Raw genomic sequence first — 24,710 nt, forward strand, 5'->3', positions numbered from 1 at the left:
AGGTCGCCTCGCTCTGTTCTGTGATGCGCGTTCGTGACTCTCCTATTCTAACTCATTCATCAAAATGAACGAATCTTTTCCAGAGTCAACTCCATCATTTTGTTCGTTGAATGAACCAAATGACACGATTTGTTCATTTTGATTAACGAGTTTGAACAGGAGATTCACGAACGCACATCACAGAACAGAGCAAGGCCAGCATTTGAGCTTATAAAACTTTAACCTTTTTAATGAGTGATCGTTTCGCTTTATTCATCATCTGAAATCGTTTAAAGCCCTTTCAACAGTTTGCAGTTTGCACTTAAACTGTCTTTTGGACCTTGAACCATTTGGTTCCCAATGAAGTCCATTATATGGAGAAAAATCCTGAAAGGTTTTCATCAAAAACCTTACTTTCTTTTCGACTGAAGAAAGAAAGACATGGACATCTTGGATGACATGGGGGTGAGTAAATGATCAGCAAAGGTTTTTTTTTAAAAGTGAACTACTCCTTTAAAAATACAGATGTTCATTGTTTGTTCATGTTAGTTTACAGTGCATTGGCTGATGTTAACAAGCACAGCCTTTGATTTTGTATTAGCAAATGTTGAAATGAATATTAAGTGAGATTAATAAATGCTGTAGAAGTATCGTTCATTCTTAGTTCATGTTAACTACGGTGGTTAACTAATGTTAAAGGGATAGTTCACCAAAAAACAAAATCCTGTCATCATTTACTCGCCCATTGTTCCAAACCTGAATGAACACAAAAGGAGATATTTTGAAGAATGTCAGTAAGCAGAGAGTTGATGGACGACATCGACTTCCATAGTATGGAAGAAAGAACACTATGGAAGTGAATGGGGACCAGAAACCATTCGGTTACTGACATTCTTCTAAATATCTTATTTTTTTGTTCAGTTTTTGTTGTTTTGGAGGAAACTCATACAGGTTTGGAACAACATGTGGTCTTGTGTGTGAGTGTGTGTGTGATCATGTGACCTCCAGAGGTCAGGGGTGCGTATGTGTGATCATGTGACCTGCAGAGGTCGGGAGTGAAGACGTTCAGTCGCTCTTCTTTGGTCAGGAACGTGTGAAAGCCGCTGCCGTCGGAGCCGTTGATCATGTTACTCTGGTTGGTCTTCCAGAAGGACAGCATCCTGAGACAGAAGCACATGAAGTCAAACACCGGCACTGCAGCGCCTCCTCAAATACAGTATCCAGCACAATGGGGCTTTACTTTTGTCCCTTCCAGGTGTAAATGCGTCCGAAGTCCAGGTAGTTCTGCTCTCCGGTGTGATACACAAACTCTCCGTCATCACTGCCGTTCTTCTGAAAACACAACGACAATATAGAATATTAACAATGCTCTCACAACAAGTTTAACGATGTTTAAAATGATTAACACCAAAGAGCTCCACAGTTAAGATTACTTGTGCGACAGCATGTGGAAATGAAAAAAATATTTGCTATTTTAAGGAAAATAGTTATATAGTTCAAAAGTTCTTACAGATTTTTTTCATATCGAGTAACAACAAAATCACTGATTCTTCTAACAAAATTCTAATAATTTTTTTTAAAAAAATGTTAGAATTAACGAAGGTTTAATTAAAGATATAATACATTATTTTACTGGTTTTTTTAGGACAAAACTATTCAGTCGAACTGAAATGTATGTGGTTAAATGATCAATTTACTTCAAAAATATGTTGTCATTCAGTTTTTCATGATCTATTGACATTACAAAATGTATTGTAATATTATTTTTAAACATATTTTAATATAGTAAATATAATATAATTATTATTTTATAAAATATTATATATAATATATATAAATTATATTATGCTTCTATATTATATTATTAATTATATTATATTATAAAATATAAATATACATGTTACTAATTTATATAATAGTATCAATATTGTAATACAATATAGTAATATATATATATATATATATATATACACAATATTTTAAAATATATTTAAATGTAACACTATGAATAAAGCCGAAGCAATCAAAGCAACCCAAGGATGGTTAGCTTTACAAACTTCATTATAACAGGAGAACAGTGAGCCGCTGCTGTGTTTTGAGGACGTGTGTCTCTGGTGTGTGTGTGTTTGCTCGGTCACATGTTCCTGCAGATTTCTTATTCTCTTTATAGTCACACATCGTACACACAAGTGCACCAACAGTGAAATTCGTAGGTGCACGTCTTTGTTACGTGGCAGTATAACTGTTCAATATACGCATAATTAACATAAATAACAATATAAACATTTGAATAAAGTGCAGTGCAAGGGTGAGTGAGGTGTGTGTGATGTATCAGATGTTTGAGACTCACATTGAGCATGAGGCCGAAGTTCTCGTCGGTGTCAGGCTTTATGGTGCGCAGGCGAGTGAGCAACGGGTCTTTGAAGCCCCACAGCAGCTCGTCCACAGTGTGTGTCATGAACATGGTGGTGCCGATGGTGCCCATGTAAATGGAGATGCCCGAGGACACCCAGAACCCCATGCCTTTGATCCGATTCATCACGGCCTGTGTGAGGAAACCAGAACGTGAGAATCAGACCAGCGAGAAAAACAAACTTTAACTAGCTTCATCCTTCCCTTGCGGAAGCCCTAAAATTATACCTATTTTTTTTTTAGTCCAGAAAGCTTATTTTATTTCATTTTTATTACCTTTCAATTATTAGATTTGATCAATAAATAACAAATAAATAGTAATTTAAGCACATTCCTCACATTCTTTAACCCTCAAACCGTATTCACTTTATAGCCCTTAATCCTGTAAATGTGGACAAATGTGGACACAGAGGACTCAGGTGTGATCCTAACTTATATTTATTATGTTATATCACTGTCTTTGATAAAGTTTTGTCTATCTATTTATGGTGGGGGTTTTTTTTATTTCGGGGGTATTTTTGAATTTATTTACTTCAAAAAGTACCATATGTTTCTCTGTAAATTATTTCTATGTAAATTAATTACTGTAGGTTTATTTATTTTTCTTTTTTTACTTTTTTAACTACATTAAAATATCATTCCAATAAGTTCTTAGAGCTAAAACCTAGAGATGAAGTGACTTTGCTGGTCTCTTATTTTGGCTTATTTTAGAATGCTCTAAATTACAGTTTTTCCCATTCATTTCTATCGGTGCCCATTTTTGACCCAAATACAAGATTAAGGAGGGGGTTTTTTAAGGAGGGAGTCAAAAAAATGGTGTGTGTTCAGGAGGCAAACTTAGGAAAAGTAGCCAAGTCTTGTACCACTCAGATCAAGGGAAGTATTAAAAAATTAAAAATAAATCAAAACTATTTTGCCCACATTTATCCAGAATACGGTTTTAGGGTTAAACATAAATTCAAAATAACTGTTTTATCTTGTGGAAAATAATAATAACACATGATATTTCATGACTCTAGATGAGCTTATATCTCTATATGGAGCAGAGGAGCTGTTCCGCTGGGTCCTAAAGTCAGTTCTTTTCAGTGTCCATTCAGATACACATTATACAGTCATACAGTCATTTTTTGGTAAAGTTTTAGAATTTTTAGTTTGAATGTTGAGCATTTTTAGGTTTTTCTATGTGTACTGAAGCATTACACGCATTCCATTGATGCCAAAGGGGGTCAAATTGACCCGTGAGAGAAGGATTTGTTACTTTTTTTTAAATTTCAACCACAAAACCCCTGGAATCCATTACATTTTGTGTGTGTGTGTGTGTGTGTTTATGTGTGTTTGTGGTTCAATTGCAAGAAAAGTCCTGGTATCTTGGACCCACTCTGATGAACATTCAATTTTAACCAAAATTTCACAAATATTTTCCAGGTCAAAATGACCCGAGGGAAGGATGAAGGTTACCCATGTTCTCATGAGCTTTCACTCTGTTCTCTGTTCTCACCACTGCTGGGATGTTCACGGTCGTCACCATATCCACACTCGGGTCTCCCACAGACTTCTCACGCACAAAGACGAAATATTTGGGTGTATAAGCGGCGACCTTCGTCCCGTTCTCCACAAACGACACGTTGTGTTTGGGCCTGTACTCTCTGAAAACAGCATTATATCCAATTAGACTGACTTTTAGAGGCATTATGAGAATGAAGAGCTGATGAAACACAATGAAGGTCCACATCCTCTTCTGAACTATTCACACGTAATAAATAAATATAACCCTAATGTTGTGTCTCCAAAACTCCGAAACCTCCGAAACTTTTGTCTGTCATCATTTTTTTTTAACTGGGTTAGATTGTCTGCGTTTTTCGAAGAAAAACGGTATATACTGTTTTTTTGTGTGTGTACAGTATATATATATACAGTATATATACTGTGTATATAAATATATTATGCTTTAAATAACAAGACATACACTTTGGAGTCAGGGGAGCAAAGGAAACAAAAATAACAACAACAAAAAAAATATTTAAAAACCACATTTGCATTATTCAAAGATTTTAAATATATGAACAGTCTTGGCTTTTCCATTAGTACTAGATTGAATAGAAAAGTAATTTTCCAATTCTTTAAGGACCTCTGAGAAAATGGGCTTTTTGCAAGAAAACATGCACTTAGGAATGTATTAACAAATTAAATTAAAAAAAGCCTCCTTATTCAAACTGTAATCATACTTTAAATATGTATCAAAGAATTAAAGAGTATATTTTCCTCTTATCACAACTTTTCACATGACTACAATAGCAGAAAATGTGGGGTATTTTGAGAGATGATTTAACAGTTCAGAGCCACTGAATGACGAATACGAAAACATGCATATGAAGTTCCGCACTCAGCGTGCAAAGGGCCGTGAGAATGAAACCCATAAAACGGCTGTATAATGCAAATGAAGATTGTAGGGCAGCAAACATTATCTATAAGTACAGGATGTGGAGTAAAATTAAATTATTCATGATTCATTGTCCATGGCTCAGGTTCAGGTCAGATCGATCCCTGCTGGAATGTGTTTGCTCTGGATTGCCCAAGTTCAAGGCAAACAGAGCGTCCCGTACTGCCTCGGACAGCGCTGGAGTCAGTGTCGGCTCTAGTTCAGTTAACGGATACAGACTTTGATATTTGTTTAAGGTGTGCCGTGAAGTCCTGCAGGCGTAACTGTGACTGCTCATAAACTGTTCACTGGCACTCAGAGTTGAAGATGCATATTCACAATTCTTCAGAAAAGACAGAAGTGAACTTGAGAGTTATTAACCTGTATATAAATATTCATTTTATATATATATATATATATATATATATATATATATATAAAATGAATATTTATTTATGCAATTTAATAAAATATGGTATAATATAATATATTTAATATTAATTTATACAATTAATATATACATATATATATATATATATATACTGTATATATATATAGTAATTGTATAAATTAATATTAAATATATATTATACCATATTTTGTTAAATTGCATGTTACTATATTATATTATAATACAATATAGTAGCTAGGGTTGGGTATCGAGAATCGAGTATCGATTGGAACCGGGACTAACTTTTCATTTTTCCCGGAATCGTTCAAAAGTTAAAATTTCGATTCCTAGTTTCGATATTCACAGTCCGCCGAGCGGAAGAAGAAACCGCTGAACAACACCAAAGAAGAAGCGTCTACCGGAAGTGTTGGCATAAGCGCGCGAGTCGAACATGAGTACCTTACGTCGGCGGTCCAAAGTGTGGCTTCACTTTTCTAAAAATAACGAAATCTCGGCAAAATGCAAAATTTGTGACAAAAGGAGTATTTCCTTCAAAAAGGATTATTTCCTTCAGAAAGACCATTGGTTAGCAAGGTTAGCTAAACTTTTTTGACCCCGCCTCTTAAAAGAATCGCAATCGAGAATCGTTAGGAACCGGAATCAAAACAAGGAATCGGAATCGGAATCAGAATCGTTCAAATTCAAACGATACCCAACCCCTAATAGTAACAGTACATTTTATAAAATAATTCTAAATGTTTTTTTTTCTGTATTTATTTAATCAAATAAATTATGGACAATTTATATTTTGTACAGTGAGGAAAATAAGTATTTGGACACCCTGCTATTTTGCTATGGTCTCTCACTGAGAATTCATGGAGGGGTCTGAAACTGTCATCGTAGGTGCATGTCCACTGTAAGAGACATAATCTAAAAAATAAATAAATAAATAATCCAGAAATCACAATGTATGATTTTTTTAACTATTTATTTGTATGAGACAGCTGCAAATAAGTATTTGATTTTGAACACCTGTCTATCAGCTAGAATTCTGACCCGCAAATACCTGTTAGTCTGCCTTTAAAATGTCCACCTGACCACCTCCATTTATTATTAGACCATGGCCAAGACCAAAGAGCTGTCCAAAGACACTAGAGACAAAATTGTAACCTCCACAAGGCTGGAAAGGGCTACGGGGAAATTGCCAAGCAGCTTGGTGATTAGAAAATGGAAGAAGCTAAAAAAGACTGTAAATCTCCCTCAGACTGCAGCTCCATGCAAGATCTCACCTCGTGGGGTCTCAATGACCCTAAGAAAGGTGAGAAATCAGCCCAGAACTACACAAGAGGAGCTGGTCAATGACCTGAAGAGAGCTGGTACAAACATTTCCAAGGTTACTGTTGGTAAGACGTCATGGTTTGAAATCATGCATGGCACAGAAGGTTCCACAGCTTAAACCAGCACATGTCAAGGCCCGTCTTAAGTTTGTCAATGACCATTTGGATGATTCAGAGAAGTCGGGAGAAAGTCATGTGGTCAGATGAGAGCAAAATAGGACTTTTTGGTCATAATTCCACAAACCGTGTTTGGAGGAAAAAGAATGATGAGTACCATCCCAAGAACACCAACTGTGAAGCCTGGGGGTGGTGGCTACTGTACCAATTATTAACATTGATTTTCTCAGGTGTTCAAATCCTTATTTGCAGCTGTATCATACAAATACATAGTTAAAAAATCATACATTTTGATTTCTGGATTTTTTCATTTATTTTATAGATTGTCTCTCACAGTGCACATGCACTGAATACAATTTCAGACCCCTCCATGATTTCTAAGTGAGAGAAATTGCAAAATACCAGGGTGTTCAAATACTTATTTTCCTCACTGTATATCAAATGTAATGTTAACAATTAGTTAAATATATATATTCAAATATTTTAATATAACAAATATATTGATTATATATTTATATTATAATATAAAATTATATGTTGCTATATTATATTATATTACAATAAATTACTACATTTTATAAAATAATTATGTGTAATATATACATAAAAATATACATAAAAATGTCTGTAAATGTTTATCAAATATAAATTAATCTTTATATATATATATATATATATATATATATATACATATTTATGCAGTCATTAGTATATATATATATATAATTTTTTTATAAATCAAATTTATATAATATATAAATGGGATATAAAGTATATATTGTGATTATTTTATTACATTAATGAATATTATATATATATATATATACATTACATTAATGAATATTATATTTATATATACATACATATCATTTAATTCTAAATTGAAATTGGGATTGAGATTGATGCTAAAAACACAAGTTAAAAAGTTTACATAATGCAGAGGGAGTAATTTGCGAGATCAGGTGTGCGGTGATATATATTAGCAGTAGCACAGCAATAACTTCAGATAGCAGCCGTTTTACGATGCAACTGCAGGCTACATTATGAGCTTTTGTTAGTTTTATTCTCTTTCGTTAATTACGGAACAATAAAATGCTGGAATGTTAATGAATTCAAGCTGGTTAAAACTGATTAGATGGCTGGCCTGATATTCCCAACGCCAAAGGACTCAGGAAACTGTGAATAGCTTACGCTGGACTTTCGCTGTGAGTGTTTTAAGATTGAACAGCATCTCCAGATTTGTGCTGAGATCCGCAGCGGACTCGGATCTGACCGTCAGCACTGTGTTACTGAGCTTCATCACAAGCCAAATGATCATGAAGAATGATCTCACTCTGTCTCTGTCACATGGCCAAAGCAAACCGAGACACATGCGCTCGCTCGATTCTGTGTGTTTATGCATTTCTGAACACGTCTCACCATAATTGCAACTATGCATTGTTTTCTCAGTATTTCATTATGGGTATTAAACTACTTATTCTGTCTTAAAAAAAAAAAAACATAGCATAAAAACTCTGCATAACACCAGAACATAACATGTTATATTTTAACCTGTAAAAAACTTCCACCTACAGTATAAACTTAAAACTTAAGTTCAGTTTCTATTTTTAAGTATAATCTGGCAAGTCATTTCAACTTAAATTATTTTAAATCGACTTAAAAAATTGAGTTGAATCTGCTTAAATTATTGATAAGTTAAAGTAATATTAAGTAATAACATTAAACATAACATAGTATGTTATGCAGTTGTTTAGAGTGGGATTTTTGACCAATGAGGTCTCATTGTTGGTGGAGCTTCACAACATAACATAACAACATTAAACAAAACATAAAACAACATAAAACATGTTATGCAGTTTTTTAGAGTGGGATTTTGGACCGATTAGGTCTCACTGTGGGCGGAGCTTCCCAGTGCAATTGCAAACAACCAACAATGTGACCAAAAACAATGCCCTGCCACTTATGTGTGGCTGGTTAGGACAGAAACGCATGGATTTGCTGATTAGATGAAACCATGTGACGTACCTGTAGGTGTACGGCCCCATCTCAGTGAGGCGAGGTTTGGCTTCTCCCGTCAGGAAGGCGTCAGGGTTGGTGACGTTGAAGAAGAAGAACTGCATGAAGACTGGAGGCGGAGGATTCTTCCATGTGGCAAAAACTTTACTGCCTTCTGTCAGCGTGATCTCCTGAACACACAAAACGCACAATATATCTAAATAATAACATTACATAAAACATAAGATGCTATGTTTTGCTATGTTATATGTTGTAAAATGCAAAACATGTTATTTTTATGTTGTTTTCCAAAATCATTTTTGGTGTTGTTTTCTAAAATAAACAACAACATAACATGTTGTTGTGTGTAATGTTTTTCTATGGAAGCTTGTTTCCGCCACTGAATAAAAAAAAAAAATCAATTAGTAATTCAATAGTCAATTCTGACTTCATATCACACAATTGTGAGTTAAAGTCTAAATTCTGTATATTTCATATTTTAAATTCCGCAATTGCGAGATATGAAATCAGAATTGTGAGAAATAAAGTCACAATTGCGAGTTATCAGGCCAATTCTAAAGAAAAAAAAGACTAACTTTTTCCCCCTCAGAATAGTTTATATCTCACAATTCTGACTTTACAACACACATTTTCGACTACTCTGACTTTATATCTCGTAATTATGACTTTATAACCTGCAATTGCGACTTTATATCAGGCAATTCTGACTTTATATCGCGACATTCTGAGAAATAAAGTCAGAATTGCGAGATGTAAACTTGCAATCGTGAGAAAAAAAAGTAAGAATTGTGAGATAAAAGGTCACAAATTACCTTTTTTATTTTTCATTCTGTGGCGAAACAAGTTTCCATAGTTTTCTGATATTTTTATAACAAAAAAAATAACAAAATTATAATTAGTTACAGTATATTTCGCTGTGTTATGTTGTTTTATAACAAAAAAACAAGGCAACAGTGGCAAGGAACCATGTATGTTGTGTGATTCACTTTCACACATACCCTCTCACACAAAACTCTGTTCATGATATGTTGTAAAATATAAAACATAACATAAAAGGAAAAAATGTTATCTTTTTTATGTTATTTTCCAAAATAAAAAACAAAAACATGACATGTTTTGTTCTACTATGTTATGTTTTGCTATTCTTTATGCTATTTTTATAACATTAAAAACATAACATGCTACAGTAAATTGTCCTGTTGTTCTACAAATCATGTTATGGCATTCATCACACTGAAAAGAGAAGGTCAAGTTGAGCACACTGCATTGTGGGATACCGTATTTAGGACGGGTGTCACCTGACCGAATGCACAACATTGTTGCTTACTCAAATGTAACATTTCTAAATTCCTCAAATACTGATGAAGTTCATTCTCATCCGTTTGCCATAGAACCAGCAGAAATATGACGTATCACAAGTGCTATGAAAGATATTCAACCATGACTGTAATTATTAGATACTCTGTAACCAGACCATCTGAATCCCCCCCGTCCAGCACTGGGTCAAATGCAACACTCAGATAACCTCGACCCAGCCTGTACAACGAGTGATTGGACCCTCGAGGAGCGCTGAGACATTGATCCCTTCCCGTTTGCCAGAAAACAGGCCAGAGATCACAAACAACACAGACCCAGAAACCAGCATTATAGTGACTCAGCACAAGACACACACTCTCTCTCTCTCTCTTTCACACTCTCTCTTCTCACTCTCTCTCTCTCACACACACACTCACACACACACACACTCTCTCACTCACACACACACTCTCTCTCTCACTCACTCACTTTCTCACCCTATCACTCACACATACACTCTCACTTACTCACTCACACATACATACACTCACTCACTCTCTCACTCGTGCAAAATAAGAATGATAAATGCGTCAGTGTATAAAGTCATTTACGCCGGGTGCAAGATAGAGCCCTCGCTTTCACACACAGACTCTCACACACTTACTCTCTCACTTACTTACTCACTCACTCATTCACTCACTATCTCACTCTCACACTTACTCTCTCACTCTCTTACTCATTCACTATCTCACTCTCTCACACACACTATCTCACTCTCTTACTCACACACACTCTCACTCACTTTCTCTCTCTCTCTCTCACTCACTCTTTCACTCACACATACACTCTCTCTCACTCACTCTCTCACTCACTTTCTCTTACTCACTAACCCACTCTGACTCACATACACTCTCTCTCTCTCTCTCACTCACTCACTCACTCACTCACTCACTCACTCACTCACTCACTCTCTCTATCTCACTCTCTTTCAATCCAACCCCAAAAACCTGAGGCCGAGGACTAGCGAGAATTCTCACTGACTACTCATTCAGAGGTAACGTTACAGCCCCTACGCCCGAGCAAGCGTTTCTATTGCATAGCTGTCAACATTGAACATTGAAAACAAGGGAGATTTCCCGGAATCCATCCCCAAAATTAGAGATTTTTTTACACGATTCTTACCCATAACTTTAAAAATAAAGCAGTAATCATCAAAGAGTTTATAACTATAAATAAATAAATAATATCAGCTCAAAGGAAACGGAGGCGGAGTGGTGCGATTGGAGGCTGCTTCTACAGGAGATGATTGGGAGAGGTCTGTGCACCTTTACCGATCAGAGCGCGTGCTCACGTGGAGTAAAAGCCTTACGAGCGCGGCAAAAATGACAAGTTGGGTGAGCAAAAACGGCAAGATCTCATTTGGCTTGGCTTATTGTAATTGCAACAGCGTGCGCAGCGCCGCATCGACTCATCCTCGGGAATGGACGACTTCGACACATCCACCCCCACCCCCATTAACGCCCATTCACACCTCTACAAATAGGGACACTGGATTGGAAAACAGAACTGACACTTAATTCAACACTTTATAATAATAATAATAACAATAATCAAATAAGTTATTTTAAAAAGTTGAAAAGTAAATGCAATGTATACTTGATTTTAATTGGACAATCACAATAATTATGTTAAACTGTGTTTGTGTGTATTTCTAATAACTACAGTACCTGTCAAGCGTTTGGAAAAAATAATTCTTTTTTTATGTTAAGGCTCACCAAGCCTGCATTTGTTTGATCAAAAATACAGTAAAAATTTTGAAATAGTATTACAATTTAAACCATCTGTTTTCTATGTGAATATATATTAAAGTGTAATTTACTCCTGTGATCAAAGCTGAATTTTCAGCATCATTACTCCAGTCTTCAGTGTCACATGATCCTTCACAATTCACTCTATTATAATGATTTGATGCTAATAAACATTTATGATTAGTATCAATGTTGGAAACAGTTGGGCTGCATACGATTAACAATAATTTTAATTATCTATATAATGCTTGTCAAACGACCTGTCATAAACCTCCACTGCCTCACTGTGAATCTCTGAATGTTATGATTCATCATTATGGAGACCGACTGTAATCATATCAGGTTCATCAGGAAATCTGCTGATATATGCTGACACTTCGGTTAATTGGGCAAGCAAGCACAGTTATGGGCGGATAATCTCAAAATGGTTGATATAAAGGACTAAATGATGTGTCCAGCAACGACAACACTACACAATCTGATCAGACGGCCAGAGCATTCCACATCTAAACCACATCCAACTGACTAACCTTCAGCAAACGTGCATTAAGAGTTTATTTAGCACAACGAGTTTCTATTAAACTACTGAAACTCTCACAGACACACAGACACAATGCTGGACTGAATGACCCCCTCATTAACACACACACACACACACACACACAGAGATCACATGACCATGAGCTAATACTCATTCCTGAACATTTCTTTTCTTCACGTCTTTTCTCATGTTAAACTCCACCAGCCCTGAGCTCTAGAAAAAACGCTGAAGTATTTGTCCAGAACAATGATACATTTATACTAATCTAAGCTTCACTGCTATTTAACACACTTTCAATGGCCAAAAGAGTATTTTTATTATGTCAAAATCCAGCTTCAAAATCCAAAGAATCATACTTATTTAAATATATATATACACTACTGTTAGAATAAGAACTCTCTTCTGCTCACCAAAGCTGCATTTATTTGATCAAAAATACAGTAAAAATTATAAAAAAAATATTATTACAAATAATGTTAATCAGCTGAAACTATAGTAAAGTGTAATTTATTCCTGTGATCAAAGCTGAATTTTCAGCATCATTACTACAGTCTTCAGTGTCACATGATCCTTCCCAAATCACTCTAATATGATGATTATTGTGATGTATTTTATTTTTCAGGATTCTTTGATTAAAAAGAATGTTCAACAGCATTTATTTGAACTAGGAATATTTCATAACATTGCAAATGTCTCCACTGTCAATTTGGATTCATTTAATGCGTTGATGAATACAAGTATTATTATTATTTATTTTTTTATCTTACTGACCCCAAACATTTGAGTGCATACTTTACTCTGCTATCGACACGATTTCTCATTTCCCTTCTGCGATCGAAAGCATTTCATGAAATAAACAAGGAAAACTCTATAGTAGAAGTGATTGTATGGTGCCAGCAGGGAAAACAGAATGCAGATTAGAAAATGCAACTAATCATACTTACTGTATCTGCATAGTAAAGTACAGGAAAAACACTTCAGCTCAGATGTTTCGGTGCTGACACGACAAACACCACTAACTACAGTGAGTGTTCTTAACAGGCGGAAGTGGGGAACAAACCACTGCTGTTCTCCTCCTCAGGCCTGTACTCTACTATATACTTTGTGGATTGTGTTTGACTCTCTGTAGAACTGACGGAATGAGATCAGACAAACTGACGCCAAGAACACAGGCGAGCGTAGCCTAAAAATTGTTCATAATATATGTGATGATAAATTCATTGCTTTTCTAACTAATTAAAAACAGCAATAACAGTGGCGCAAAGGGTTTAATCAGGCGCTTCACATGTAGAACCTTTTAGGGGTTACCATTCTATGATGAGGATAAAGGCTCTTTGAAATTGAGTCAAGAATCCTACAGTTCTGTATAGAACCGCATTGGACCTTTTTGGAATAAAGTATCTTTAAATTTAGTCAAGAACCCTAGATTTCAATACAGAACAGTATTGAACCTTTTTGGAATAAAGTTTCTTTAAATTTAGTCAAGAACCCTATAGAGTGCTACATACAGTGGCATGAATAAGTTTTGGCACCCATGCTAAAGTTGCCTAAAAAGAGGAATAAAAAAATCATCTTTTGGATATTGATCTTAATGCCTTAATTAGAAAAATGAGGAAAATTCCAACCTTTAAGGACACCAATTTTCTTTGTGAATGAATAATGTATCATAAATAAATAAATGTTTTTCCTTAAAATACAGGGTGCATAAGTCAGGGCACCCCTATGTTAAATTCCCATAGAGTCAGGCAGATGTTTATTTTTAAAAGCCAGTTATTTCATGGATCCAGGATAATATGCATCCTGATAAAATTCCCTTGGCCTTTGGAATTAAAATATCCCCACATCATCACACACCATTCACCACACCTAGAGTTTGGCATGGGGTACTTTCCATAAGTTCATCTGTCAAATCAAACCAGCTATTAGGCTAACTGAATTTAAAACCATGCCAATCTCTAGGTGTGGTGGAATGGTGTGTGATGATGTGGGGATATTTTAATTCCAAAGGCCAAGGGAACTTTATCAGGATGCATATTATCCTGGATCCATGAAATAACTGGCTTTTAAAAATAAAAATCTGCCTGACTCTATAGGAATTTAACATAGGGGTGCCATGACTTATGCACCCTGTATTTTAAGGAAAAACATTTATTTATTTATGATACATTATTCATTCACAAAGAAAATTGGTGTCCTTAAAGGTTGGAGTTTTCCTCATTTTTCTAATTAAGGCATTAAGATCAATATCCAAAAGATGATTTTTTATTCCTCTTTTTAGGCAAAATTAGCATGGGTGCCAAAACTTATTCATACCACTGTATAACCACATTGAACCTTTTTGAAATGAAGTTTCCTTAAAATTTTGTCAAGAACCCTACGTATATTCAATATAGAACCGCATTGGACTTTTTTGGAATAAAGTTTCTTTAAAATTTTGACAAGAACCCTAGATTTCAATATAGAACCACATTGGACCTTTTTGGAATAAAGTTTCTTTAAATTTAGTCAAGAACCCTAGATTTCTATATATAACCGGATTGGACCTTTTTGAAATGAAGTTTCCTTAAAATTTTGACAAGAACACTAGATTTCAATATAGAACCGCATTGGACCTTTTTGGAATAAAGTTTCTTTAAATTTAGTCAAGAACCCTAGAGTGCTATATAACCGCATTGGACCTTTTTGAAATGAAGTTTCCTTAAAATTTTGTCAAGAACCCTAGATTTCAATATAGAACCGCATTGGACCTTTTTGGAATAAAGTTTCTTTAAAATTTTGTCAATAACCCTAGATTTCTATAAAACCGCATTGGACCTTTTCGGAATAAAGTTTCTTTAAAATTTTGTCAAGAACCCTAGATTTCTATATAGAACTGCATTGGACCTTTTTGGAATAAAGTTTCTTTAAATTTAGTCAAGAACCCTAGAGTGCTACAGTATATATAACCGGATTGAACCTTTTTGGAATAAAGTTTCTTTAAAATGTTGTCAAAAACCCTAGTTCCCTTTCGTCCTGGGAACTCCAACGTGTCGTCGGGGAGTTCCCTGACGAATTGGGATCACGCTAGGGAGCCTAATTGCCTTCGAGAGAATTAAAAACGAGCCAATAAAAATTGGCATGCAATCTTTGCATTCTGCAAGCAGCCAACAAAAAATTGACTGTAGAGCAGTTCAGCTCAGGTCATCTTCGGTCGAGACTGACAGGCACACAGTCTCTTCCACACAAGAGGGCCCGAATGGCAGTGGATGCCATCTCCGAGCAGCATCACTCTCGTTCCCCTCTTCCCAGTCTGTGGATAGCTGCGACGCTTCCTCCTGTCGGCAGCTGGGCCCTGAGGGGCAGAGACCAGCTCACGAGGAGGCAGGGCCTCGTGCCTCGCCACGGGGCAGCCCGCAGCAGAAAGTCCACAGGCTCTCTCTGCCATTTGCCCCCGGTGAAAGTGGCTACATTTCCACTGGAGCCGGGTCCCTGTCTTCCACCTCGCTGCCCCTCCGCGGGTGGGCTAGTTGGGTCAGTACCTGGAGGCCTGGCTAGCGCTTCCGGGTCCGTACCAATGGCTCATCCGCACCATTCGGTTCGGCTTTGCAATTCAGTTTGTATGTCGGCCTCCCAGGTTCAGGGGCGTCCACTGATGAGTACGCTCCCACTCCCCTTGGATTGGAACTACCTCAGGGACTGCCACATGTTTCACTGCCCCCCTGGGCTAGTACAAATGTGTATTCCAGGCCTTCTTTGGGTGTCTGGTTCTGCAGCGTTCCCTTCCCTTTTTTTGGGTTAGGGCACGCTTTCCCAGTGTTATCCAATGTCCACTGAATGGGTCTTGTGGAACAGCAGTGTGAGTCCATAGCTAGCTCCCGTTATTTTGAAACTGCGTAGCTAGGCGCTGAAAGGGGCCAGCACCATGGCATTTTATTAGGGGTCCAAATTCGTCAGGGAACTCCCCGATGACATGTCTCCGTTCCCTGTACTCAGGGAACGAAGGTTACTTACGTAACTGAGATGATTTCTATATAGAACCCCATTGGACCTTTTTGGCATAAAGGCTCTTTTAAATTTAGTCAAGAACACTACAATTATATGTAGAACTTTATTGGACCTTTTTGGCGTTAAGTTGCTTTAAAATTTAGTCAAGAACCCTAGAGTTCTATTTAGAACCGAATTCAAAATTTTTGGCATAAAGTTTTTTTTTTTTAATTGAATCAAGAACTCTAGAGTTCTATATAGAACCACATTGGACCTTTTTGGAATAAAGTTCGGACCAGTACGGACAATGTGGACAATCTTGATGGGCATGTGAGAGTGTGTTTCACTCTTCCAAACATCTGCAGGACATGATGAAAGTAGAGGTTTATATGAGGAGTTTGATGTCTAGGATATAAACATGTCAGTAAACATGGGTGGCTCAAACAGATCGTCTGACCGCTTCAATCCGCACCGTTATTCTCGGCTGTGGGCTGAACTTGAGAGGGTTAATTGCTACTCTGGGAAAGAACTTCCTCTTACAATAAAAAAAACAAAACAATCTGCACTATTGCTGCACTGAAAGAAAACTTTGAGTAGAAATTATTTTCACTCAGAAATTGCTAGTAAGTTTCACTAAATCACGACAAGTAACAAGTGACAAGTGACAAGAGAAATGCAATGAACCGACAGTCAGACTAACTTCAGTCTACAGTCGCATGAACTAGGAGTTTAAGACAATCAGCTGAACATACTGTAAAAGGATCTTTCAGCAGAAGAACAGCAGTGTTCATGGACAGAAACAACACACACACACACAGACACACACACACAGACACACACTCATCCCTGTGAAAAATCACATTCAGAAAACGCACACAATGCGTTTTCTGTTCCTGCAGCCGATGACATTTACATACAAACACAGCATTGGGATCTGCTGTTAAAGCTAAAGACAGTCAGAACACGTTTAAACGGCTGATTTGACAATACAATAATTTGTGCAAATAGAATGATATTGAGGTGTTTCTGTTCCTGATTACTTCAGCAGAACGACCTCTACCCTTTCTGATGAACTATCATGTGATTTCTACGGACGTGACATTTATGTGAAGCTCTAAGAGGAAGAGGTGCACGCGGACAAATGCAGAATGTGGTGAAGAAAAACACTGAGCACATGTTACACGTCACTCTCTGATTACACCGAATGAGCACATGCTCCATGTGTCCTGACGCCTGAACACATCGTGCTCGTTTCCCGCCACGGCATATTTCACTGGGGTGTCCGAGCTCATCAAGTGGTAATAATGAAGTAAACTTAAATAAAATTTAAAAATAAATAAATCAATCAAAATTAAACACCTACTAAATATTAAATAAATAATAAAAATGTAAATAAATAATAAAACAAAATACTGCAAATGTAAATAATTAACATAAAACACTTGCTAGAAATTAAATAAATCTTTCCAATTAAAATAAATAATTAAAAAAATCAATGCAAAACAGTTCCTAAAAATTAAAATACATAATTTAAGACTAAAAATAATTTATATAAAATACCTACTAAAATTTACATGAATAAAAAAAAATGAAATTTGAAAATAAAAATAATAAATATGAAAGACTTACTAAAAATTAAATAAATCATAAAAAGTAAAAAGTAATCATCAAAAATTCTGCAAAAAACACTTAAAAATAAATCATAAAAATTGTAATAAATATTTAACATTAAACATGATTAATTAAAACACTTTAAAATACTTAATAAATAAATAAACTAAATAAAAAAAAATAAATAAATAAAAAAAATACTTAATAAATGAAAACTAAATAAAAACATAACCATTTTAAATTAAAAGAAAAAACTTAACATAAGATACTATACACATTTAAAAATTCCAATATTGTGGCTGACAAAAAGTGTTCACTGTCATCAAGCAGCAATCCAACCCAAACCTCACACAGAGTTAAGCACAAGTAACTCCACAATGATGCATCGACATGAAAACAGGCACTCACCCTCTTCAGCTTGTTGTGGATAAAGGTCTGGAAAACACCGGACACGAACAGGGCGATTCCCGAGACCAGGAGAAGAGCGCCGATGACTCCGGACGAGAACATGCAACAGGAGCCTTTCCTCATGGTGCAGGTGTGATAAAGCTGAGGCTGACAAACCGATTCCTCTGTGAAAGCAGCTGGACGTGTGTGTGAGGTTCTCCTCCTAAACACACACACAGGGTGGAAAGTTCAGCACTTGCAGCAGATTTGCATGAGATAATAAGTCAGCTGTCGCGTGTTGACTGTAATAGTATTTGCCTCCAGAAGCTCTTCAGAAGAGTAAACTCGATCAAGCGGGCGGCTCTGTATTTGAATGAATGAGTGCAGTGTGAGGGGCGAGCGTCACCAAGAGTGGGAGGGAACTTAGAGAGAGCGAGAGAGAGAGAGAGAGAGGGGGGGGGGGGGGGGGGGGTTGAGTGTTGCGTGTTTGGATTCTTGTACATGGATCAAGGTGACCGACCATATTTAACTGGACCTTCTGTTATGTGTAAATTCACAACTCATGAAAACAGATCATGTTTCACCACCAAAATCAATCTAATATTAAAAAAGATGTTTTGCAAATAATATATGTGTATATAAGACATACACACACACACGTTTTCCTTCTCTGCATTTCTCTAGCTTCCTTACTAATCTAATAAATTAGGAATATTTTTCAGCTCTTTGACAACTTGCATAAAAATGCATGTAAAATATACAAATTGCAAACCAAATGCACTGAGAATAAAGGATATAACAAATGTGATGCACATAAATTATATTTTGCATTAAGCAAGATTATGGTACATTATGACTTCATTGTGACATTATTATTTTTTTTTTTTTTAAACATGCTTATAAAGCATATAGATATGTAATTATCCTTATTGTCTATAATACAAAAGTTTTTTTTTTACAATTAAAATAATATATAATAGAGAGGGGGTAAAATAAATCAATTGTCACGAAAAAGGTCAATATAAAATGGTAATAAAACAGTTTTCATTTTTCTTTTTTTTTTTTGATTTTGAGATTCTAATAGAGATTTTGATATGTTTCGTGACGTGTGCTTATGTGAAAAAGTTTCCATTAAGAATGTGTGTGTTTATATTCATGCGTTTGGGGGAAAAGGTGCAGTATTGTTTAATGCACTTTCCTGTTTCTTTTAACAGACACAAATCTTCAAAAGTTGAAGAAATACTCAAATATTTAGCAGGACACGCTTTTGAAGAAACTGTTTTCCACACAAAGTTTAAAGTTCCACACATAATGTTTAGTGAAACGTCCAGTGAGACAAAAACAGCTGCAAACGTCATAAACAAACCCATGTGCAGGTCAAAGACTATCTCTCTCTCTCTCTGTGTTTCTCTCTCTCTCGGTTTCTCAACGATCAGAGCTTCAACAGTTCTCGTTTTTCATGACCTCTGTGGCATTTCATGGTCTTTATTAAGGAATCTGGGAACTTAGTACTAAGTCACCGTAAATGGCAGGGGAAGTATGTGACCTTGACCTATATGTGTCATATAGCCTGAAGAATAAAGATCCACTTCTCCACATGGATCCAGGCGTGGACGGACCGCTCAGAGAGAGAGAGCGAGAGAGAGAGGAGGAGTGGAGCATGTTTGAGAAGGAACCGCATGTAGAGGTCAGTGAGCACAAAGTTACGAGAGTTAAAGGGTCAAACACCTACAGATATCAAAGAGGAACTGTTATGCCCTTTCACAAGTCTTTATGTTCTTTTTGTCTCTACTAGAGCAGGTTTTCCTGCTTGAATGTTGATTATTTTCATCATATTCTCCATTGTTGCGGCTCCTCTCTTCCCAGTCTGTCAGTAACGCTCCTTCTGAAAAGCACACTGTGCTCTGATTGGTTGGGTGGATCAGTGTGTTGTGATTGGTCAAGTGTGTTTGGGGAAAAGTCCCACCCCTTACCAAAACCCCGAGTTTAACACACTACTAACTAACTCAACCAGGCCCCGCCCCTTTATTCTGCATATTAATAGTTTTAAATGAATATTGTGACGTGTTCGTCCCCGGAAGAAACTCAAGACTATTGGAGGCGTTCAAAAAGTTTCTACAGCGCTTTAAACAATAATAATAAAAAAAATGTTTTAAAGCAGCTTCACAGAAATAAACTGGAAAATGTATGTAAAAATTAATTGATTATTTAACAAGTTTAATCTTGAGTCATTATTCAGATCAATTCAGCTCTTGTTTCCTCTCATCTGACATTATCAGAATTCAAAATTACTGAATATTAATCATATCCTGAGTATCATGCACTGTAAATATCATAAGTTCAGTACCGTACCTTATGATATACCACACAGCACCAACAGTACGTTGTAAGACATTATTGTAATTTTTCAGATTTTTGCAGCAAAATGACTGAATCTGCTGTGAATTTCTTTGTTACTTTGCAATGAGAACCCAACAATAATCATCATGGATTTATGTAATTAATATTAGTGCAGTAAAAAAATGAGTAAAAATGCATTCTGTCCTCATTCTTGGTACCTTACAAAGTAGTCGTCACTAGATCTTACTTTGCATATGAACAAATTATACACAGATATAAGGCGGCAAAAGACCTAAAACAGCTTTATAAATGAAAATGTGCCAATGTAGCATCCTGTGCACTTTGAGTGACGGCCAATTTACCGCATGATAAAGAAGGTCAAGCATTGACAGAGTAGATGGACAAGCAAATTGATAGATGATATCACCATAATCTGAGACAGGAATGCACTATATATGATAATCTCTACTTACATGGACCATATGACTTCTCAGAACTTTATGTACTCTATTGCTAATGCATGTTAATAATGGACTAATATGATCATACTGCATTTTGTGTTATGCATTTTTTAAGCACTGCTATAAAAGGAAAGCACTTTAATGATTACACTATTGGTTAGATAGATGTAAAAACTGCATTTCGTTGTACTGGTTGTCCTTACTTGTGCAATGACAATAAAGTTGAATCTGAATAATCCTGCAACCAGTTTTTTCCGTGTAGTGTAGTCCTAAAATATGTTCAATCCATATAAAAATGCCAGAGTGAATTTAAGTTTTGTAGCAAGAGCTTTAATATGTTTTTTTTTTTTTAAGATAAAACATTTGTCCAGCCAGATACCCAAGTATTTATAAGAATCAACAAGTTCAATGGCTTCATCTTGCAATGTGTTAATAGCAAGAGCTGGGACTTTCCCAACAAACAAATTTAGGTTATGGGAACATTAGTTTTTGGTTCCCAGAACGTTCCTAGAACTTTCCCTTAAGGTTAAGGGAACGTTCCCGCAACATTCTCCTTACGTTATAAAAATGGCACCTAAAAATAACCTACATGGAACCTTTCCTATAACATTCTTGTTTGGATCCCAAAAAAATAACCTCATGGGACCATTCGGGAACGTTAGGGGAACGTTCTGTGTTTGCTGGGTTAGTATTCTATTCATAGGTACAAATATCGTCGCCTTTGCATTTAAAAGTAGTTTCAAATCAAACAAGGCAGATTGTAATGAAGCAAAGTCTAAATGCAAATTTGCACATGTAGTCTCATGTGTAAGGGCACAAGAATACATAATTCTATCATCAGCTCACTGCAAACATTTTTTAAATAGATGATAAAAGGCAAAGGACCTAAAACTGATCCTTGTGGGACACCCTTTTTAAGGACAACAGGGTCAGATGTTAAATTCCCACGCCTTACAATTTGTATTCGTTCAGAGAGAACCATTGTACAGCTCTATGCTCAACACAATATTCAACAGGGTTTTGATTAACATGAAGTGGTCATCAATGAACACAGCCATTCAGAATAACTTTTTATCAATCACCATTTTATATCATCAATAACTTTTAAAGAGGCTTCTGCTGTACTGTGGCCAGATCTAAAACCTGATTGCATGTCGTTAAGGGTATTTTGTGAAACCAGATCAGACACTAAAATCTCCAAAACCTTTGCTAAAACAAAAAGATTTGAGATGGCCTATAATTTTTTGTCAGATGGATCTTTCGGGTAATGGCGTGATGTAAGCCTTCTTCCAGGAAATATGTGTAAATGGATAGGTCAAAGATGTGAGTGGCTTCACTATCATTTCTGCTGCCATTTTTAACAAAACATCGATCAAGTCCATCTGGCCCCACAGCCTTCTTGGAATCAATGCTCTGCAAAACATCTGACTCAAAGAATAGTGCAAGCTCAAAGCAGAAGCAGAATAAGAAACCACTTCTCCTTGTCGTGGCTGGGATCTTTCAGCCAGAAATATAATTTTCCTGCGAGTTGGGTTTGCTGAATTGTTTCACCTATTGTTTCCTGCAAACTATGTTGAACAAAAGAGGTTTCACACACTGTATCCTCAAAGATATGTCCTGCCTTTTCAAAATGACCATTAAAAAGCATTTAGCATATCCCTTTGCTCGGTTATCATTTCCTATTTTCAGCTGGTGAGAGAAGCTGTTAACTCTCCTATTCTGTAGTGCTCTAAAAGTTTTCCAGAATTTCGAATGGTCAAGCAAGCTAATTAACGTTTGTGCCAAATAGTATTGCAGCTTTAGATTTTCGAATGAGAGCTGTACACTGATTTCTAAGGTCTAAAAAGATGCCAATCGTTAGCACTCTGGGCCAGATGTACATACATTTGCAGCATGAATAGCGCCATGGCCAAGACCGCAGTGTGCGTGTTATAAAGTATACCAAACCTGCAGGTATTCAGGTAATAAGCGCCTGTCCACACACACTATACCGTAAATTGTGTGTATTTAGACGCGCAATTGAATGGGCCTCCTCCTCCTCCTCTCACTGCTATATGACTGTTTGAAATGATCCTGATGCCAATAATTGTAATGCAGCGAGGAGTTTAACAACTGCTGGAAGGGAATGTGAACGCTGAGTCTGAGATTCGAAGTCATCTTTGATTTCTTCCAGTAACTGTAATATTGCGTAGCTGGTTAATCTGTAACGCTTAATGATTTTGTTTTCACTAAACTGAAAAAGTGTGATTCTTGTGGCAAAAACCTCCTTTTAAGAGGTGCAAAATAATTTTCAGCGCAAAATAGAGGTGCGCTTTCACCGGCGTTTTCTGTACATAACATGGAATACCTAATTAGAAGTAGTTTACGCTTCCCCTCCCATCTCTTTATGGGACACTCCCACTTTCCCCTTGACCATCCCATCAATGCATATGCATAACACGAAAAGAGCATTTTGCCATTTTCAGTTCCCGCGACAGACAGTCCGCGCTTTCATCTCGGTGCGTCCCGTTCATACATACCTCGCCATGGTTTTATGCGCACTTTGCAAAACAAATACGCCTGAGGATGGCGCAAAAGCGGTAGTACATCTGGTGTTTTTGTAGCTATAGACCCTTGATTATTTTTGGCATGGATTAGGTCAGCTATGTCTTTCGAAAACCAAGGATTGTCTCTGTTTTTTTTTTTTTATCCTGAACTTCCTACTGTAATTAAGGTTATGTATATTTGGAAGCTTTAAGAAGTGGTAGCAATGGTAGCAATCAATGGTTGCAATCAATTCTATTTGAAACCATTTCACTCTGGATAAATCTTGAAGGAAAGCTTCCTTTGAGAAATGCCTGAAACGACATCTAAGAACAGTCCGACCTTCGGATTTGGGTAATTTTGTACTCCTTACTGTGCTTACACACCGCCGCCGACTTGAGCTGAAAAGAAGCTCTGGGCCCCCTGTCGAGGACGCTTGTCCAAAAGTACGGGAAGCTTGTTGACACTTTGGATCATGGGAGAAGAGAAGTGTAACAACATGAAATGTAAACAGAAAAAACAAGCAATATATTAGTTGTTGTGTTTGTTGCTGCTGTATTGAATTTGTAGAGAAGACACCGGACTCGGACACCAACTACCTCAGATATTTTATCCCATGCCTCGCTCTTTTGTAACTGGCCCTTATATGCAAACAATGTCATATCATAAATGATAGGAAACCCAGCAATGGCGATGATGAGCTTCTCCTCCATTTTCTCTGAACTATTGATGTGATGGAAATAGGCTTTATGCCGTGCGTCACGTGACCAAACCGGAAAACGGGTATCATCGCATCCGCTTGTCAGAGAAAGAGTTAACGGTCGTAAGAACTGACTACGATATCTATGGATATTTAAGGTAATCAGCTAACCTAACTAGTTCACTTTGTTATTGGCGTTTTATTCCATTTAAATATCTAAACGTTACTGTAAAGAATAAAAAATATAAAACATTTAAATATCAATCTGCACATGTGAGGGATATTGGTTATGCTAATCTTTGCTCGCTCCTTTTAAGTTATCTTGAGTAAAACCGCAAAAAAATTCGTGAAGCACATACAAAAGACCTGGACCGGAAGCGATGCGACCTGTTTTACAGAGAATGCGGAA

General features: G+C 36.4%; 2 protein-coding genes across 4 annotated transcripts in view; one reads left to right on the plus strand and one right to left on the minus strand.

The window, feature by feature from the left end:
• Nucleotides 1-18,653, minus strand: part of scarb2b (scavenger receptor class B, member 2b) — a 43,351-nt gene extending 24,698 nt beyond the window's left edge. The window contains exons 1-6 of one of the 2 annotated variants that reach the window (XM_039648714.2): nt 18,299-18,653; nt 8,681-8,841; nt 3,890-4,037; nt 2,330-2,524; nt 1,220-1,311; nt 1,020-1,139 (exon numbers count right to left, since the gene is read on the minus strand). In XM_039648714.2, coding sequence (XP_039504648.2) covers nt 1,020-1,139; nt 1,220-1,311; nt 2,330-2,524; nt 3,890-4,037; nt 8,681-8,841; nt 18,299-18,421 — 839 coding nt within the window. In that variant the 5' untranslated portion in view covers nt 18,422-18,653. The remainder of the gene's footprint in view (nt 1-1,019; nt 1,140-1,219; nt 1,312-2,329; nt 2,525-3,889; nt 4,038-8,680; nt 8,842-18,298) is intronic. The other variant, XM_039648715.2, reaches the window with a different exon arrangement.
• A 1,069-nt stretch (nt 18,654-19,722) lies between these two features.
• Nucleotides 19,723-24,710, plus strand: part of LOC120460949 (liver-expressed antimicrobial peptide 2) — a 30,163-nt gene continuing 25,175 nt past the window's right edge. For both annotated transcript variants that reach the window (XR_016147723.1, XM_089123752.1), the window contains exon 1: nt 19,723-19,964. Coding sequence is in view for 1 of the 2 variants with exons in the window: in XM_089123752.1 (XP_088979878.1) it covers nt 19,803-19,964 (162 nt within the window). In the remaining variant the exon portion in view is untranslated. The remainder of the gene's footprint in view (nt 19,965-24,710) is intronic.

Source organism: Pimephales promelas, chromosome 19 (genome assembly GCF_988280905.1).
Source record: "Pimephales promelas chromosome 19, fPimPro1.hap1.1, whole genome shotgun sequence".
NCBI lineage: Eukaryota > Metazoa > Chordata > Actinopteri > Cypriniformes > Leuciscidae > Pimephales > Pimephales promelas.